General features: G+C 34.8%; 1 protein-coding gene across 3 annotated transcripts in view; it reads left to right on the forward strand.

Annotated features, from left to right (window-relative positions):
• The first annotated feature begins 3,631 nt into the window (after positions 1-3,631).
• The window catches only part of LOC145269032 (transcriptional adapter 2-alpha-like), a 97,153-nt gene continuing 80,528 nt past the window's right edge, over positions 3,632-20,256 (forward strand). For 2 of the 3 annotated variants that reach the window (XM_080124627.1, XM_080124625.1), the window contains exons 1-2: positions 3,632-3,766; positions 15,970-16,146. In XM_080124627.1, the coding sequence (XP_079980753.1) occupies positions 15,976-16,146 (171 nt within the window). In that variant the 5' untranslated portion in view covers positions 3,632-3,766; positions 15,970-15,975. Of the gene's footprint in view, positions 3,767-5,730; positions 5,841-15,969; positions 16,147-20,256 lie in introns of those variants that run through there. The other variant, XM_080124626.1, reaches the window with a different exon arrangement.

Here is a 20,256-nt window from a genome sequence, read left to right on the forward strand (position 1 = left end):
TTATTTTTATTTATTTTATTTTTATTTCATTTTAATTTATTTTTATCATTATATTTACCACACTAAATATTTTTATTTTTTGTGACATTTATTTTTTCATACATATTCAAATAATGCTTTTGGCCTTTTTTTTTTTTTGCCTCAAAAAAGTTTTACATGATTAAATAAACCAATGAAACCCTTTTGTGTATGCACTTTTTAGGGAGCAACCATTAAATTAAAACCTGTTCACGGAGGGTCTATGTTCCCCGTGAAGTATTTTTTTTTATTATTGTTGTTGTTGTTGTTGTTGTTGTTGTTGTTATAATGATATTAATGGTGCTTGTGCAGTGTATGCACTGTGCTATATTTTAGATAGGCATTTCAAATTAAATTAAATTTTTATGGTCTCTTTTTTTTTTCATTAAATTGCTAAGTTAAAGTGCGAAATAGTTAGACCCCCCCCCATTAAAAATGGCTTTCTAAATAATAACATTATTATTTCAGCACAGTACATACACGGCACAAATACCAAACCATATTTTTTTATAAGATAAAACACAAGAAAATATGTTAACTAAAATTTAATGTACTCTTTATCTTTAAAACTTTAATTAAAACTGATTAGTTAATGAATTTTTAAGATGAATTTGTGTTCGTATGTCACGGGAGAGAATAGAGAATTTCCTATTTCATTTCCTATTTCAGTTATATTATAAAACAAAAAAAACAAAAAACTTTTAAGTTTTATATTTCAAAGAAACAAATTACGCCCGGTGCTGAAATATTGAATTCATCGATCGTTTTAGTAAAAATAAATAAATAAATAAAACAAAACAAAACTGTCGTGAAAAATGAATTTTTAAGTTGAATTTTTATGTGTTCGTATGTTTCGGGAGAGAATTTCCTATTTCATTTCCCGTTTCAGTCATAAATTATTTGCTAATTCCTACCCTCTGATGAGAAGGAAAGTATTTCTTCGAAACTCTGCGGATTAAGGACTATACACTTATTAAGTGTTTCCTTTTCAGATTAAATATGTTTTTAACTCTTTTTCAAAGTGTTCTTTAGCATGTTTTATTAACTATTTGCTCTTTTAGTGGAAATGGTAATTAATAAAATCTGAAGAAAGTGCTCAATACTATTTTAGAGCAAATATGCGTTTTACTTTTTCTTACTGTGTCTTTCTGTTAAGTTACATTATTGTTTCAGCTACCCGGCCGTTTTTTTGGCCGTCTGTAGCTTCCTCAGACTTACACATACGCGCACACATACGCACACATAGGCAACGTCACTTCCCCTTTAAAGGAAACCCACAAATGCGCAAAGGACGCTGGAAACAAATATAAAAGCACAAAAGCAAGAGACCTGAGCTGTTTCCTTCTTTTTCGATTCGGCTCCCGACCTGGGCGGTCGACGGACCAACCGTTTCCTTTGCAGCGCGCCCGCGTGCTTCACGTCTCACGTCCCCTGCTACTATGTGTGGGGCAAGAGTCAACAGACAGTATGTACACCTTACAAACTTTCTCTCTCCATGAACTGGATTGACTTTCTCACTCTCTCTCTCTCTCTCTCTCTCTCTCTCTCTACAACAATAGACTTTCCCTCTCACCAGTTAACAGCGAGTGACACACGCCAAACTAAACACGCGCTGTACCCTTTTCTTTTATTTGTTTCTTCACGAAATAAATTCTAGTTCATTTGTTTCAATAAACGCATTTTCGTTTCTTCCTCAAGACAATTCATTTTTCATATTTCATACGACTGGGGTATACATATAATATATCCACCAGTCCACTACACATACCTTATCGAAGGCCTTTGATGTGTCCAGAGCAATTGCCCTAGAAAGGAAGACTTTGTCGAGAGATTCACTAATTATTAAAGTTTTATAATTTAAAATAAATAAAATATTTTTTAAAATATTTAAATATTTTTAAAAATAAATAAAATATTTTAAAAAATATTTAAATATTTTAAAAAGTAAATAAAATATTTTTAAACATAAATAAAATATTTTTAAAAATAAATAAAATATTTTTAAAAATAAATAAAATATTTTTTTAAAATAAATAAAATACTTTTACAAATATTTAAATATTTTTGAAATAAATAAAATATTTTTAAAAACATTTAAATATTTTTTAAAAATAAATAAATATTTTTAAAAATAAATAAAATATTTTAAAAAATAAATAAAATATTTTTAAAAATAAATAAAATATTTAAAAAAAAATTATTTTAAAAATAAATAAAATATTTTTAAAAATAAATAAAATATTTTTAAAAATAAATAAAATATTTTTAAAAATAAATAAAATATTTAAAAAAAAAATTATTTTAAAAATAAATAAAATATTTTTAAAAATAAATAAAATATTTTTATAAATAAATAAAATATTTTTAAAAATAAAATATTTAAATATTTTAAAAAATATTTTATTTGTTTTAAGTTTTACGCTTCCTTTTATTATGCATGGCAAAGTTTCACGTTTATTTTTATTTAAAAAAAAATATTTTTGATATATATTTTTTTATTTAATTTAAAAGACAGGCCCACAACGTCTCTTCTGTGGGAGAGCATTGCATTCCCCACTAAGCCACAAAGTCTATTTCGTACTCTGTCAAAGCAGGATAGGCTGTTTTTAGCAGCTCCTGCCCAGATGTGGCAGCAGTACTCCATCCTTGGACGTACTTGGCTTTTATATAGATAGAAAATTGCATCAGCAGTGAGATATCTTCTGGAGTGGTAGAAGGATCCCACCATTTTTGAGATAAGGGATATTTTATTTTTCTCTTATTATTTTACTAGCCTGGGTGCCCGGCGTTGCCCGAGTGTGTCACGGTGTGTGTAAGGGGATTGATTTAACAACCAAAGCCTTAAAAAAATGATTTAAAACAAATTGAAATAGCAGCGAGTACCCGTGAGAGCGTATAAAAAAAAATGGGAGTAGTAAGCAGGCTCGAACCAGTGGTGAAAAAAAGCAAACAGTCTTATCGATGCGCCCACTGCTACTGTGACATTACGGGCGTTCGAAATAATCTGCTTTATGCGACATCGTTCACAGAAGTCGCGAATGTCGAAATTAAGCATAGTCATCGAAAAGGAAATGATGGCTTGCAAAAACAGCGACGCAACACCGGTCCCTCCTTGTAAAAAACAAGCCAACTGAGGGTAAAGGAATTAATGTTTTTTGACAATGTTTCGATATTTGTCGTTCGTTTTTATTCATGAACTGTTTTTGGCTGCTATATCTTTTTTTGTAATAAAAGAGCGTGAAAAAGGCCAAATTTGGCATTAAAAAGGCTAATCTGTCAGACCTTAGAAATGCCAAATTTTAAAAGCAATATGGCGGCCTCGAATGTCGTACATTTAGTATAATAAAAAATGATGAAAAAAAAAAATTAAATTTTTTCTGGTTTTATTTCAGCCGTTGAGTCTAATAATGTGTTTTAAAAATAAAGTTTTTATAATTTTTTGGCAGTCAAATAGTTTACGCCGTTAAACTACACATTTAGCTTATTTTTTAATCTTTGCGGGTATATATGAGTGTCAAAAAATCTGCATTTTTTTTTCTAGAAAAAAAAAACGCTAGCCGCTAGCTTTAGTCACTAGATTGCAAACGAAATCTCCAGATCTAGCGGGAAAACCGCTAAATTGGTAACACTGCCTGGGCGCCCTCTATTCTTTATTCAAGGGGGATAACTCTTAACGCCATATTTTGGTCATTATTTCCCGTTTTTCAAAACACGTGTAAATTACTCTTCCGATTGGGTTCTTCGTCCTGTAAGTAAATAAATATATATTTAAATAATTATTTGATTTCATTTATCCACAAGAAAAGAGATGATGGGTTATTTTTGTATTAAAAATGTTTTCTGGTGATTGATTACCTCAGATCTTCCTCTTAAATAGTTTTTTCACGTTTTGTTTTTGGTACTTTTACAGAATCTGAACGGAACTATTTTTTCCCTTCTTAATTAAGGTTGGCGGGGTGTTTATTCCGAAAGCCGTTCTTAAATTGTGGAGGTTGGGGGTGCTTATTCCGAAAGTCATTTTCTCATTTTTCAACCTTCCCATATTAAGAACGGCTTTCGGAATAAACCACGGCTACCAGGAAATATCGGTAAATTTATACAAACACCGTGACAGCGAATTAACCCTAACCCTAACCCTAACCCTAAACCCTAACCCTAAACCCTAACCCTAACCCTAACCCTGTCACGGTGTTTGTGTATTATTTTACTTTAAGGCCCGTCTTACGTTCGTATATAACAAAATATTTATTTTTTATTTAGTTTTTTTTTTTTTTGTAGATTTCGGTGTGCTAAAAACGAATCTGCAAACCGTTTCCATCGCAAAAAAAATAGTTTTCATGATACAAAGCAATTACTTTTTCGAAAAGTCGGTGATCACTTTTCCATGTAAATTTAACTGAACATGAGCACCCACTTTATGACCACCTGAGAGAGGGGGCATGTTTTGTGTGTTTATAGTCTAAAAAGTTTTTTGTTTGATTTCTTTTGTATAGTATTAACCCCTGAACTCTGGAACTATTTTCCATTTCAGCTCGCGCGTCAAAAATGGCCACTCGTGATAAGAGATAGCATTACATGTTTTTCGTCTAATTTTAATTTTTCGCCAATACTACAGTGTAGTATTACTACACTGTGATAAGGCAGTTTGGTACGCAAGTGCACATTTAACAGCCTTCTTTTATGCTCGTGCGTAGCGTAAACGAAGGCTGGACTGCGAAACGGAAACGGTAAATTTACGACGGAAACGGTTACCATATTCTTTTAAAGCGCATCGAAATCTACAAAAAATTCCTCGAAAATTCCTTTAAAATTACCACTTCAATTATAGACCTTGTACAGTATTTTAACAGGTGCTTATGCAGTTTAATTAACCGTTTTAACGCAAGTAACGCGCCGACATTAACCGAGCAGAAGAACTGTTTAATATTTTACAAAACTTCTGTTTACATTGGTGGGATGCGGTGGAGAGGGGCGGGGGGTGTTGTACAAGGTCTATAATTGGATATCCCCCTCCAAAAACAAGAACGAAAAACAAATCAGTATAATAATTATTATTATTCATTTTTGGTGCTAGTGTAGCAGACACAAATAGACCCCTTTTCTTCTTGCGCATTCGCTTCCTCTGAGTGAGTGATGCGGCATTAAACTGTCCAATCTGAGGATTTGCACACGAATACAAATTAACCCCTAGGGACCAGACAGCTTCCGGTCCCAAAAGAAAACTCTCTCTTACGCTACCAGCCTTCGTCGGTGCTAGACGCCTGTTCTCTTTGCTGCTCCTACTAAAGGTATTGACGACAGCCGCCGGCTGTAACTACCTCGTAAGGCAGTGGAGACCCGACTCTACTTTCTTCCTTCAGTACGCTCTGCGAATAAACCTTTCCCTTGTTAAGTTGAAGAAGTTGTTTGTCATTGTTCATAGAATTGTGTTATTTTATTTTATTAGGGAAATTCCCTAAAATGGTGACTCCGTCGTGATAACAAATTTCCGAACAGACACTTCTTTCGCGTTTTAACAGGGCAAGGAAGGCGCGCATTTTAAAAACCAGCACATGGTTTCCGACCACCCACATAAACAGACAACGGATTCGGGAGAGCACGTTTAAAACTTAAAAAAAAAAAAAAACGAACTTCTCAACAAAGAAAACCAAGCGAACCACTACCCACAGGAATAACTTCTAATGCTATCTTTTTTCTACCTTGAACATTTCTGCCGTGTTAACGCGCACCGCGCATAAGAAAAAACTCAACACAAAAAAAAAAAAAAAAAAAAAAAAGAACTTTCACGAAGTTTTTCCGCATTAGCACTCTTCGGCCAAAATGTAAGTACTTAAAGAGTTCATTTATCTTCAGGTTCACACACATTTACAAAAAAAAGAAAAAAAAAAAAAAAACCCATATTGTCCACATTTTTTTGCTTCACGGCTCTTCCTGATATAATTTTTTTTTAGCTTTATTTCATGGTAATTTTGTTTCTTTCTTCTCCTCCCCCATTAGCCTGTTAAAAATTTTTTTTGTATTGTCTCTGTTTAAAGATTTTCTCCATATTTTTCCTTTCTTCTCCACGTGGTCCATATTTGGCGTCCTTTCAGATTTCGGATAGATTATATATATTTTTTTAAATATTTTGTATCTACTTTCGGTAGTGACGATGACAACGTTGCCTGCCTTCGCCGGTGATGTTCGGGTTTGGTTTGCTCTATTCGAGTCTTATTTTGCGGCGAACAACGTGTCAGAGCAAACGAAGCTGCACATTTTATTCAGTGCTTTCCCCGCGTCATTGACTCCTGCGGTCAAGGACTTAATAACGGACACCCCGTTAAACTCCACTTATGATAGCATAAAACGGGAGGTGCTACTATGGACGTCCGTGTCGGCGGAAAAGCGTTTTCAAACGCTGGTCCATGACGAGCACTTAGGTGACCGCAGGCCGGAATGAGGGAACTGGCAGAGGACATCCCTCCTGACAGTGCCTTAATTAAGCAGCTCTTTTTCTCAAGGCTGCCGGTGCAGGTAAAGGCCATACTTGCGCCAATGTTTGAAAAACACACCGTCGATGTAGTAGCAGCATCGGCGGACAAGGTCATGGACTTTGTGAGGGGGCCTACCACCGCGGCGATTCCACAACAGCCTGCTGAGGTACCCGCAGGTACCGCAAACGTAAGACAGGATGCTACATCGGTGGCTATACTAACGGCCATCGAACGCCTCACTAGAGAGGTGAGCAAGCTCAATATGGGCAGGTCGCACTCACCCAGACGCCGCTACAAAAGCCGCTCATCTTCCCCGCACCACCGTCGCCGTGCAAACATGCCGGGACTATGTTTTTATCATAGTCGCTATGGCGCTGAAGCACGGAACTGTAAAATGCCCTGCACTTTTAACAACCAGGGAAACTAAATTGTGGAAAGACGAGCACGCCAAACTTTCCACAAAATGCAAATATCCGTGCCTATTTCGTCACTGACGTAAAATCTCAAGCACGTTGCTTGGTAGACACTGGCGCTGCTTGTAGCATATGGCCACTTAGGCTACTTAAAGAAAGGCCACCAGTGTCATTGATAACACTGCAAGCAGTGAACCATTCGCCTATCCCCACGTATGGTCAAATTTCACGTTCTCTGGACTTGAATTTACGGAGAGACTTTACGTGGGTTTTCACCGTAGCAGATCTACCGTACCCCATACTAGGTGCGGATTTCTTGCATAATTTTAATTTAATGGTCAACATGCGCAGACGCCGGCTGATAGACGCTAGCACAGAACTTTCCGTCCCTGGCTCGTTATCGAATGCCCCATCTATCAGCCCGGTATTTTTCATTGCCGCTGCGAATGACCCATACCACGAGGTGCTACACTCCTACCCGGAGTTAACCAATTTAAATTTTGTGGTGAGCAAACCCACGCACACCACAAAACATCACATTGAGACCACAGGTGCTCCTGTGTTCTCACGCCCTCGTCGCCTCCCTGTGGATAAACTTAAAGCAGCGAAGGCAGAATTTAATCATATGCTACAGTTGGGAATTATACGCCCCTTGTCCAGTCCTTGGGCTTCCCCTCTGCATATGGTCCCAAAACGAGACGGAGATTGGCGTCCGACTGGGGACTATAGACGACTCAATGCCATGACGGTACCTGATCGTTACCCAATCCCGCATATTCAGGACTTTGCTTCCTCTCTGCATGGTTGTAAGACCTTCTCGAAGCTAGATCTGGTTAAGGCTTACCATCAGATCCCGGTGAATCCGGCCGACATACCCAAAACTGCGGTTACAACTCCATTTGGAGCGTTTGAATTTCTTACTATGCCTTTCGGCCTACGTAACGCTGCCAGTACTTTTCAGCGCTTTATGGATGAAGTAGTGCGTGATTTAGATTTCGTCTATAACTATATAGATGACATTCTCGTGGCTAGTGCCTCACCTGAGGAACACGTCACTCACCTCCGCCTACTTTTTGAACGGTTTCAGCAATACCAAGTGAGGATTAACCCTGGTAAATGCGTTTTCGGTGTTACGTCACTAGTTTTCCTGGGCCACATTATCAGCCCAGACGGTATATCTCCGTTGCCGGAAAAGGTGAAGGCTCTACAAGACCTTCAACCGCCCACTTCACTTCGCCAACTTAGGCACTTCCTTGCTCTGTTGAATTACTGCAGACGCTTTATCCCACACTGTGCGGATCTCTTAGCTCCTCTTTCCGAACAGGAAGAAGAAAAACGAGCAGATCTCACTTAATGAGATCCAACTTAGAGCATTTGCTGAAGTGAAAAATAAACTAGCGACGACATCTTTGCTGGCACATCCTGTACCCGATGCCGAGTTTTCACTGGTCGTTGATGCATCGGGCACAGCTGTAGGTGCAGTGCTGCAACAGCAGCACCAACAACAGTTACAACTTCTTGCATACTTTTCGCGACAGCTGAAACCGGCCGAACAACGTTACAGCACGTTTGGCCGTGAACTACTGGCAATGTACCTCGCAGTGAAACACTTCCAACATTCACTCGAGGGCCGACAATTTGTGATCTACACCGATCACCGTCCGCTTACATACGCACTGCGTGCTAAGCCGGACAAATATTCTCCCCGCGAAACACGCCATTTGGACTTTGTTTCGCAGTTTACTAGCGATATCCGACATATCGCGGGTGAGCAGAACGCAGCAGCAGACACATTGTCTCGCCTGCCCATCAATTCTCTGTCCTCACCATCAGATATCGATTTGCAACAGATGGCCTTAGACTAGCCAAGTCTGGACACGTTGGATCCATCGTCACCTGAATTCGCGACTTGCAAATTCGCATATCTGCCCGTGCCTACTTCTGACATGCAGATCATCTGTGACACCTCAACGGATTCACCTCGACCATTCGTTCCAACGACCCACCGTAGAGTGGTTTTCGACACTCTACACAACCTGGTACACCCCGGACGCAAAGCCACAGTAAAGCTGATTACAGCTAGATTTTTCTGGCCTAACATGAGGCGTGACATCACTGCTTGGTCACGTTCCTGTGTATCCTGCCAAAAGTCAAAGGTGCACGAGCATATCCGCGCACCCCTTGGAACATTCAGCACCCCAGACGCTCAGTTTAGCCATGTTCACATTGACTTGGTTGGACCATGGCCGGTCAGTCAGGGATTCACTTATCTCCTGACCTGCATAGACGGTTTCACACGGTGGCCAGAAGCCATCCCACTTAGTGACATTTCGGCTGAATCTGTAGCGCGAGCCCTTATATCAGGCTGGATATCGCGCTACGGAGTTCCCACTACAATCACCACTGATCGTGGTGCACAATTCGAATCCCACCTATTCCGGGAACTGTCCAAGATCCTCGGGATCACTCGCATTCGGACAACAAGCTATCACCCTGCTTCGAATGGGATGATAGAACGCTTCCATCGCCAATTGAAAGCTGCATTACGCGCTTACCCTGATCAACAGCGATGGAGCGAGTACATACCGGTCATCCTTCTTGGCTGTCGGGCATCAATCAAGGAGGACCTGGGATATTCCACAGCCGAACTGGTCTATGGAGCACCTCTATCATTGCCAGGTCAGATGCTGACCCTGATAGAGGATATATCAACTGACACAGCTCTATATGTCAACAGACTACGAGCTTATCTCAGTAAGCTACCGCCGATGCACCCTAGGGAACAGACCATTAAATCTTTGGTTCCGAAGGACATAGCGACATGGACTCACGTGTTCCTTAGAAAGGACGCAGTAAAAGCCCCCCTAACTCCACCTTACACTGGCCCTTATCGCGTGCTTTCGCGCACTGATAAAACTTTTATCCTAGACATTAGTGGTAAAAAAGAGACAGTATCGGTAGATAGGGTAAAAAGAGCCTTTCTGGACACATTAACACCTGAGCCACACATTCCTCCAACATACACACAGCATAATCATACACCTGAGGTAAATGTTCCACGTGAGAACAATTATGTGACCACTACACGTAGTGGTCGACGGGTACATTGGCCGAAGAGACTTTGCAAAACAGTGTATTTCTGTTGAAAAAGAACATTTTTTCTTCTCTCCTTTTTAGAACAGAACGTTTTCTGCAAATATTCCAACTATTCACAGAAAAGTAAGAACATTTTTTTTTTTCTGCAAGAAAATGACCTAAAGACACGGACATTACTTATTGTATTTTTCTTTCTGCTATTTGTTATGCTACCTTTCTCTCTGTCGGCTTTCAGCCTAAGCAGGGGGTTATGTAGCAGACACAAATAGACCCCTTTTCTTCTTGCGCATTCGCTTCCTCTGAGTGAGTGATGCGGCATTAAACTGTCCAATCTGAGGATTTGCACACGAATACAAATTAACCCCTAGGGACCAGACAGCTTCCGGTCCCAAAAGAAAACTCTCTCTTACGCTACCAGCCTTCGTCGGTGCTAGACGCCTGTTCTCTTCGCTGCTCCTACTAAAGGTATTGACGACAGCCGCCGGCTGTAACTACCTCGTAAGGCAGTGGAGACCCGACTCTACTTTCTTCCTTCAGTACGCTCTGCGAATAAACCTTTCCCTTGTTAAGTTGAAGAAGTTGTTTGTCATTGTTCATAGAATTGTGTTATTTTATTTTATTAGGGAAATTCCCTAAACTAGTGGAGTGCACTTGATCCGCGCTATTTTTGAAATCGTATTTCCAAGTTTAATTAATGTTTTATGATATGTTTTTTTTTTTTATTTAATTCTAAGGTTAAAGTATAGAATAAGTACAAAACACCTTCCCCTCCCCATGTTAAGAATGGCTTTTTAAATAATAACGTTATTATTTCAACACGGATCAATAAGTGCACTGCTGCACTTCATTTTTTATTAGACTAAATTAAATATGCGACAATCCGACGAAGCCGCTGTATTGCTTTTAAAATTTGGCCTTTCTAAGGTTTGACAGATTGGCCTTTTAAAGGCTAAATTCGGCCTTTTTTGCGCACTTTTATTACAAAAAAAAATATAGCGGCCAAAACAGTTCATGAAAGAACGTTAAAAAAAAAAAAAGGCCGAATTTGGCCTTAAAAAGGCCAATCTGTCAAATCTTAGAAAGGCCAAATTTTAAAACAAGATGGCGGCCTCCATTGTCGTACATTTAATCTAATAAATGATGAAAAAAAAAATGAATTTTTTTCGGGTTTTATTTCAGCCTTATGGTTTAATAATGTGTTTTATATAAAAATAAATAGTTTTTATAACATTTTTGTTTGTCAAATAATTTACGCTGCTAAACTACACATTTGCCAACAATTTTATTTCATTTTAGTAAGAAAGATAATTCGTTCATACAAAAATAACAAAATAATTTCGGGTTTGTATTACTGTACACATAGATTCGAAAAAGTTGTCAAAAAACAAATATATAACAAATAAATGTTATCAAAAGCAAGATAAGTTACTTTTCTACCAAACTGGATATATTTTTCGTGTTTTTATTCAATGTAACATGTTTATTCAGCTCGAAAACCATACAGTGTTTACCGATGTATTGGAACATTCAAGATGGCGTCTTATTCTCTCTTTAACACGGTAAGTGTGGGAAAAGATGTTATAAATAAAAAACCGGATAAAATACTGTTAAAAACTCGCTCAATATATGTTACCGTGACATAGGTTGACATATATTCGGCGGGTTTTTAATAGTATTTTGTATAGTTTTTTATTTATAACACTCTTTTCCATACTTACGGTGTTAAAGAGGGTGTGAGACGCCATCTTGAATTTTTGAATACATCGGTAAACACTGTTTTTCGAGCTGAATAAATATGTTACATTGAATAAAAACACAAAAAATATATCCAGTTTGGCAGAAAAGTAACTTATCTTGCCTTTGATAACATTTATTTGTTATATATTTGTTTTTTGACAAATTTTTCGAATCTATGTGTACAGTAGGCACCGCCAAAAATGGCCGCAAAATCAAGTTGTTGTTGTTTTTTAAAACGAAATTACATTTATTAAAATCCATTATTTCTGAGTAACTTTTTTTTTTCCAGAAAGATAAAACCCTGAATTTTATCATATAGAAAACAGAATAATGTAAAACTTTTTCTACTATTTTTAATTCAATTTTAAATGTTAAATTTTCCCAAAAAGTTAACAATTGACATTTTTTGTCTTGCACAAAAAACGTACTTAAATATTAAAAAAAAAAAGGGTTTTTGAAATAATTAATTTATTTATTTATTGTCTAACTAAGATTTAGGATGATTTTCTAAGAGAATATGCAAAAATATTATAATATAAGTACCTGAATTTCAAATAATTCCACTTATTCATATAGGTAACCAAATATTTCGCGTCGACGTAGAGTTCAGATCGACTCTGTTTACGTTTTCTTTTGATGATAAGAAAACTATGGAAGACCAAACAGGCCAAAAAAACTTATTTTTCAGTGACGAAAATTTCAATGTATTATTAAGCTGAGGCTGGCCAGTACCAGATGGGTGACCATTTGTATGAGTTTGGTTTTTAATGTGTATGTGTGTGGGGGCCAGGCTCCCCAAAATGGGGGGGGGGGCAATTTAAAGCAGAATAAAAAAAAATTATTTCAGCGCGTTTGGTCCACCGTAGTCGAAAGGCGGCAAACGTTTTCAAACGAGATCGAAAAAAATGATGCTATTTTTAACACAAAGGGCACAATATTTATCAAATTTTTTTTTTTTTGTATCGATTATTCAAAGACTGCCCTGTTTAATAATGGTCATGCATTATTCGGCTCGCTAAAAAACAATTGTTAATTTATTTATCAAAAATTTTAAAATGGCTTTTTTCGTATAAATATTAAAAAAATTTTTTTTTTGTTTTGCTTAACTTAAATTAATTATTTTACTTAACATATTCACCGAATTTCACACTTCAAAACTCAAAAGCGGGATAATTAAACACAATCGAAGTTCTGATATTCAGACGTCAAAATAAGGTATGCAAACAATTTTTTTTTTTTTTTTTTTTTAATCAATAATTCTGTCCCTTACAACAACACAATATGTTTTATTCAGTTTCAGATGATTATTTTAAGCATATTTGTTCCCACTTCAAAACAAGGGGGGGTTTTGTAAGCAAAAAAAAAAATATATATAAATATCGTTTATGAAAAATAAGTACACTGTTATAAAGTTCATTCTTCTCCTAATAATCGCTGAAAATTTCGTATTGATCGGATAATTATCTGATTTTTGGTAGATTTTTAAAAAGACGGTCCGTCAAAAAGTACTGATCTGCCCCCCCACTTTTGGCGGTGCCTAGTGTACAGTAATACAAACCCATAATTTTCGTTTCATTTCATTTTCGAGTTTTCGGTCCGATCTTTAAGTTTGGCCAGGGTATTCCGTAGGGACTGCCAAAACAATGTGAAAAAAAAAGAAAGCCTGATTCCGTGACGTCAGACTTGTGTTAACTATACGAACTATGGAAAAGCAGAAGCGACTTAATGATTTTTTAAAACCTTTGTTTATCTTCTTCAAACTGCCATTAATAATTAATCTTTGTTATAATTTTGTTAGGTTTTAAGATTTACATAATTTAATGAATAATAATATGATAAACATTTTGTATATTAAATATCAAATACAGTTTTACTGAATGTTCATTTAGGTAACCATCGGCTTCCATACTTTTGTTCTATAAAAAGACAAACAAAATATGAGGGGGGGTATATAAAATGTCTAATATTTGTGCAATAATATTTTTAAATCAGTTTTAATTTGGAGATAAAATAGCTGACAAGAGCCATGTTTATATCAGAACTTAAAATTTAAAAAGAAAATTAAACACAATTAATTGAAAATCTATGTTGTAACGGAACATTTTTAAATAATGGAATTTTAATCATTCTAATCTTTTAAAAATTAATTAATGTTTACAAAGTTTCTTTTTTTTGGAAATTCAACTGATTATAGTATATTATAATTAGAAAAAAACGCTATTTAAATAAAAACCATAATAAATTTATAGCATTTTTTTAATTGCAACTCCAAGGTAAGTTTCTGATCAATACATGTATTTAAATTTTAAAAACATGAATAATTTTTACTTATTTGAATTTTAATGTTACATAATAAATAGAAATTTCGATAGATTTAAATATATTTTGTTCAAATTTAGTAAAAATAAATATGGGGGGGGGGGTACGCACTTAAAAATATTTCCACTCGTATATTTTACGGAAACTGCATTTTATATGTAATGTCATTCTAAAATGGATAAGTATCGAAAATTTCATGAACATCTGACCATTAGTTGATTTTTGCTAGATTTATTAAACACGGGTATGTTTTCACGTTCGGAATGCTTACTACATGGGAACGTTATTTTAAAGCGTCAATTATGTAAACACGATTTTCGTCTCACAATTTCATTATTTCCGTTCGATGAAAAAAAATTTTTTTAATTATTACTGGTTTATTTTGCCCTTCTTCTTTGAAATGGTACAAAAGTTATACTGATAATATTAATTTATAATAAAGTTACATTGTGTTACATATGGGGGGGGGTTAATTCTGTGGTAAATTTTGGAGGTGCTTGGTTATCATCCTAAATAAAACAAAACTGCAGCTTTATTTTAAAACTTTTCTTGAAAAAAATCAATTCAGGTAACTTGTTTTTTTTTTTTTGTTTTTTTCTACATGGAAGTCCCTACTTATCAAGGCCCAGAAGCCACTCGGGGATAAGGGTTATTGCATGTACAGTAATCAATGGGATAGCATCGTAGTAATCGTTAGTATTGGAGATTTGATAAAGTGTCTTACTTAAGGGGGCGATTCATCAGGAATTTGTTTATGTTGGACTTGAAGACATCCAAGTTGTAGTCAGGTGGGAAACAGGCGGACGGAAGAGAGTTCCACAGGCATGCACTTCTGAGAAAGAAGCTTTGTTCATGGAATCTACGTTTTGATTTAGGCACAGATAAAGAATGGAGAAAATTATTGCCAGTGGTTTCAGCTAGATGGGTGTTTTTCGTGAAAGATTGTCAAGCGGGGACGAGAGATTGGAGCTCAGACGAGCACTTGCCATGGAAGTAACGATAAAACAAAGACAGGCTCGCAACGTCTCTTCTGTAGGAGAGAGGTTGTAGGGAAGAGAAAAGGGCATCCCCCACTAAGCCATGAAATCTATTTTGTACTCTGTCAAGGCAGGATAGGCTGTTTTTAGCAGTTCCTGCCCATATGTGGCAGCAGTACTCCATCCTTGGATGTACTTGGCTTTTTTATAAATAGAGAATTGCATCAGTAGTGAGATATCTTCTGGAGCGGTAGAAGGATCCCACCATTTTCCCAGTGACCTTGTCAACAGACGATGTATGTGTTCCATTTCAGATCAGGAGTAAAGGTCAAACCCAGAAGCTTGTCAAAACATGGAGCCTCTCCATTCCAGGTCAGGAGTAAAGGTGAAGATTATGTAATAGAGCTGATATTAATTCAATGTAGCAAGCTTCAGCCTCAAACACTACCTCAATACATACTCGTAACTGGGAGTATGCCTTTTCCACAAGCGCTGGATGGAGTTCAGCAGATGGCAGCGATCAGGCTAGCTTTGGTATTGTGGGAGGTCATGTTTGTGATGTTCTCAGTGTATGACCAAACAAAGTAGTGTAGCGGGTTCAGGTCAAGGAAGGAAGGGCGGACAGTGAGAGAAGTGTACAAAGTTGTAGCATTTCTTCTGAAACCAAGCCTGAGTCCTGCTGCCGCACCCATCTTCTGCCAGTAGTAGAGCTGAAATCTAATAAATTTAGTCGCCTTCAGCCTCAATACGGGTCTGGAACTGGGAACATACCTTTTCCACAAGGGCCGGCCAGAGCTCGGCAAAAGCTTGTGAATATTTTGTTTTGTTAGTAAATAATTTTTACGGAAAATTTCAGTTTTGCTTTGAAAAAAAAGAAAGGAAGCCACAAAATTCAAATTCTTTGTGTATTTATAATAATTTTTATTTTCTGCTCAGATTCCGATGGATGAAGCGGAGAAAACTTGTCTCCTGTGTCCCAGTTGTTCTGTGCCATTAAAAGAACCTTATATCAAATGTGCGCAATGTCCGCAGATGGTAAAACTGTGTCTGAAATGTTTCGGTCAGGGATTTGAATTTGGTTCTCATCAAAACAACCATTCTTATACTGTGATGGTAAGCTTGTTTTTTTTTTTTTTCATTTTTTAATTTTAATTTTATTTTTCATTTTATTCCATTTTCTATTTTTACTTTATTTCTATTTTTACTTTATTTTTAATTTCATTTTTTATTTTTATTTTTTATTTTATTTTCATTTTATTCCATTTTCTTTTCTTTTATTTTATTTTTATTTTTTATTTATTATTTATTTATTTTTTTTATTTTTATTTTTTATTTTTATTTTACTTTATTTTTTATTTTTATTTTACTTTATTTTGTATTTTATTTTTATTTCATTTTATTTTATTTTTTATTTATTATTTATTTATTTATTTTTATTTTTATCTTATTTTTATTTTTCATTTTATTCTATTTTATTTTCATCTTTATTTTATTTTATTTTTATTTTTATTTTTTGTTTTCATTCTTATTCCATTTTTTGTTTTATTTCATTTTATATTTTATTTTATTTTTTATTTTATTTTTTTTTTATTTTATTCTATTTTATTTTTATCTTATTTTTATTTCATTTTTTATTTTATTTACTTATACTGTGATGACCAGCTATTGCTTATTTTTTATTATTTTTTCTTTTCTTTTTTATTTTGTGATGTTATGCTGCGTTTTTATTGTTATTTATTTTGTTTTTACATTTTCGTTTTTATTTTTTTATTTTAATATTTTCATATAGTTTATTTATATTTTTTGTTTTTATTTTATTTTTTATTTTATTTCTATTGTGTGTTTTTTATTTTTTTGTTTTTTTTTGTTCCCATTGTTTTTTATTTTTTATTTATTTTGCTTTTTTGTTTTTCTTTTTATTTTTTATTTTTTGTCTTTATTTTTATTTTTTTTTATCCCATTACCTTTTTGAAAAAAAACATTGTTAGAATTCGCCTTATATATTAAAAAAAAAATGAAGAAAAAATCTGGTTTATGTACATAAATACCCAAGTCGAAATGAAGCTATCATATTCCTAAAGTCACGTAAATTAATCAAACAGCTTTATTTTTAATAAAAATAATCATTTTTAAGCAATTAATGGGAATTAGTAGGCTTTACAACAAAAAGCCTTGCAAGTTGAAATTAATGTTGAGTTACCTCCCTTTGTTTCTTGAGATTCTTTTCAAATTGGCGATTAGAGACTGTTGCTCCTTATTTAGTCATAAAGTTTGATTTTCATTTTTAAACATAAAAACTTGAGGTGTAAATAAAGACCTGGACAAAGAAAGATTAGTTTGGAAGTGAATTTCTTAAAGCTGTCCAACACATGCCATCATGTAAAATGGATATGTTGACTAAATCTGATGATAATTGGTACACAGGAAGTACAGTAGGTAGTTTGAGAGGTATCCAATTTGTGTGCAAGAAGTGTATTTTTATTCTCAGATCAAGGGGACCCTTCTTAAAGGGCTAACATTTGATCTTTATATAAGATATAAAAGCTTATCCATTCTTTCAATGTGACCAAACTAACAAAGTCTCCTGATCTTTATATGATATGCATAGATATTCGTATATTCCATTAAATTGACCATTTTCCTGCTTTCCAGCTGACTACAATCTGATTGTCTTCAAGTCCAACGTAAACAAGTTCTTGATGAGCCGTTGTTCCACTTAAGTTAGCAAATTTACCAAATTTCCATTACTAACGATTACTACATTGTCCAATTGACTACTGTACACTCTTAACCCTTATCCTCGAGTGGTCTCGGGGCCTTCAGAAGTGGTTATACCTATGTAAAAAAAAAAAAAAAAAATAGGTTGTGGTCTCTTGGTTTTACTGAATTCCAGGGCAAGAATTTATCTTATCTGGTGGATATAATTTTTTTTTTCAATGAGTGACTCATAATTGAAAATAAATAATAAATGATAAAACCATGAAACATTTTTGGATTGTTTTTAGAATTTTTTTTTTTTTTTTTTTTTGGTAAGGTTGTATAAAAATGTAGCAAAATATAATTTAAAAAACATGAAACATTTATAGAGGTTTAAGATTTTTTTTTTTTTTTGTACAGAAAGATTGTATAAAAATATAATTTTAGTTTGTACTAACTTTTAGAAAAGGAAGAGTTATCGACCTCTGACAAGCGAGATCTGTCGGCGGTTCTTAACACTAAAATACAAACAAGCTTTGTGGTATTACTTCAAGTAACACCACTTGGAGAAGGTGCATGATTCCTCGAAAAAACCAGTATTGGTTAGCCATACTGAGGAGATCTTATTTGGGCCGTGGATACTATGTGAATTTGAATATTTAGTCGGGATTTTTGGCCAAGATCAAAGTAGTATCTGTCTTCAGATGCTGCACTTCCATTTCTTGTTCTCTTTCTGTGGAGGAGCAGTCCTTCACGACTGAGACAATTTTTTATTTTTGTACTTTTTCTCCACGTTAAAAAACGACCCTGGTGTCTAACTCTGTCCCGTGGGGAGGCATTGTAAATGGGTACTTGTAGGGTAAAGTTATTGGAAATTATCAGATGAATTTTTATAGACTGAAGAGTTTAATGATGTGAACTATAAGCAGTTGCCTCCCTTTGTTAACTGATGACATAGACTTTAAATTAGGCACTCTGAGTTATTTCCCTTTGATTGATTTTTGTAATGCGAAGTACTCTCTCTTTGGTTGGTTGGTTGTTTTTGTTTTACGGCATAAATATCAACCCTTTCCAGATTATTTAATGCCGAATCCAAAGATTTTGAAGAAAATTTTTTATTGGTTTGGTTGTTTTACGACATATCAGCCCTTTTCTGGTTATTTAATGCCGAATCCAATTATTTTGGAAACGGTTTTTATGCTTCAAGTTCTTTATATCTCCAAATATTTATTTGTTGAGTTTGGTTTGGTTGTTTTGTTTTACGGTTTATCAACCCTTTTTGGGTTATTTAATGCTGAATACAATTATTTTGGAAATAGTATTCATGTTGCATCCAGTTATTTTGTAAAAGGTTTTTATTCTTTAAGCTTTTTGTATCTTTAATCGCTAGTTTGTAGTATTTGGTTTGGTTGTTTTATAGTGGATTTTATCATTTTTGTTCCTTGCCCTGCAGAACATGAATGAGTTTTGCAATGGGTTGGTTGGCAGTTTTTGTTTTACGGCATATCAACCCTTTTCAGGTTATTTAATGCCGAATCCAAAGATTTTGGAGAAATATTTCTTAATAGAACATATTTGTTGTTTTCAAGTCGGTTTCTATTTAACCCATAGTTGGGACCCTAACAGGTACTACCACTCTGGGTTAGAGTGGACTTGAGAGCAATGGTAATTAAAGGGTGGCTCTATGCTCCCCAAAGCCCGCAAGCTGGGGCCTCACTACTGGATATAGTTTAAGGTCATATCCACGACCTCTCTCTTTGGTGTATAGCTTTCTTTGTGTATACATGTAAATAAATAAGATGCGTCTTTCTATGCGTTTCCTGTGTGCTGATAAAATGATGTCTTGTTAATTTATTTGCTTCTTTGTCATCGTAAAGATATACCTTCCACAAATGAAGTTATTTAAAGAAAAGGTACGTTCACTTTATTTACTTCACAATTAACTAAGGTTGCTAATTAACCTAACAAAGGTTATTAATTAAACCAACAAAAGTATCCTCATGCCAGATTGTCCTGACAAACCTCTATACAGAAAGACAGACAGTCGAGGATAGTGTCTAGTAATCATTTAAGTTCTCTGAGTGTGTTCAGATATGTCTGCTTAAATCTTTGTGTATATTGGTTTAGTTTTTTATGAAATGCACGAAATTTGTGTAGCTTATTGTTATACATATATAGTCTTCGAATTTTTTAACCTTTAAAACTATACAAAAAAAAGATATTTTTTATCATTCGTTAGAAAACTATTTAGTCAGTAAATCATTTAATCACCTGCAATCAATGCATCAACTTGCTCTCTCGAATTCACTATAGTACCAACAATAATTTAATTTTTAAGGGAGCATCAGTTGTTTACCATGAAATAATGTTTATATATATTCCATCAGTTAACTTTCTGTGGGTCTCAAATATAGATGAGCCTTTGGCCTTAATTTGAGTCCAATGCTAAAAAAAATAAACAGAAAAATATACCCTCCATCACTCAAGGTCTTGGATATGACCCTAAACTATATCCGATGGTGAGGC

This window comes from Euprymna scolopes, chromosome 45 (genome assembly GCF_053919585.1).
Source record: "Euprymna scolopes isolate OS-2025 chromosome 45, ASM5391958v1, whole genome shotgun sequence".
NCBI lineage: Eukaryota > Metazoa > Mollusca > Cephalopoda > Sepiida > Sepiolidae > Euprymna > Euprymna scolopes.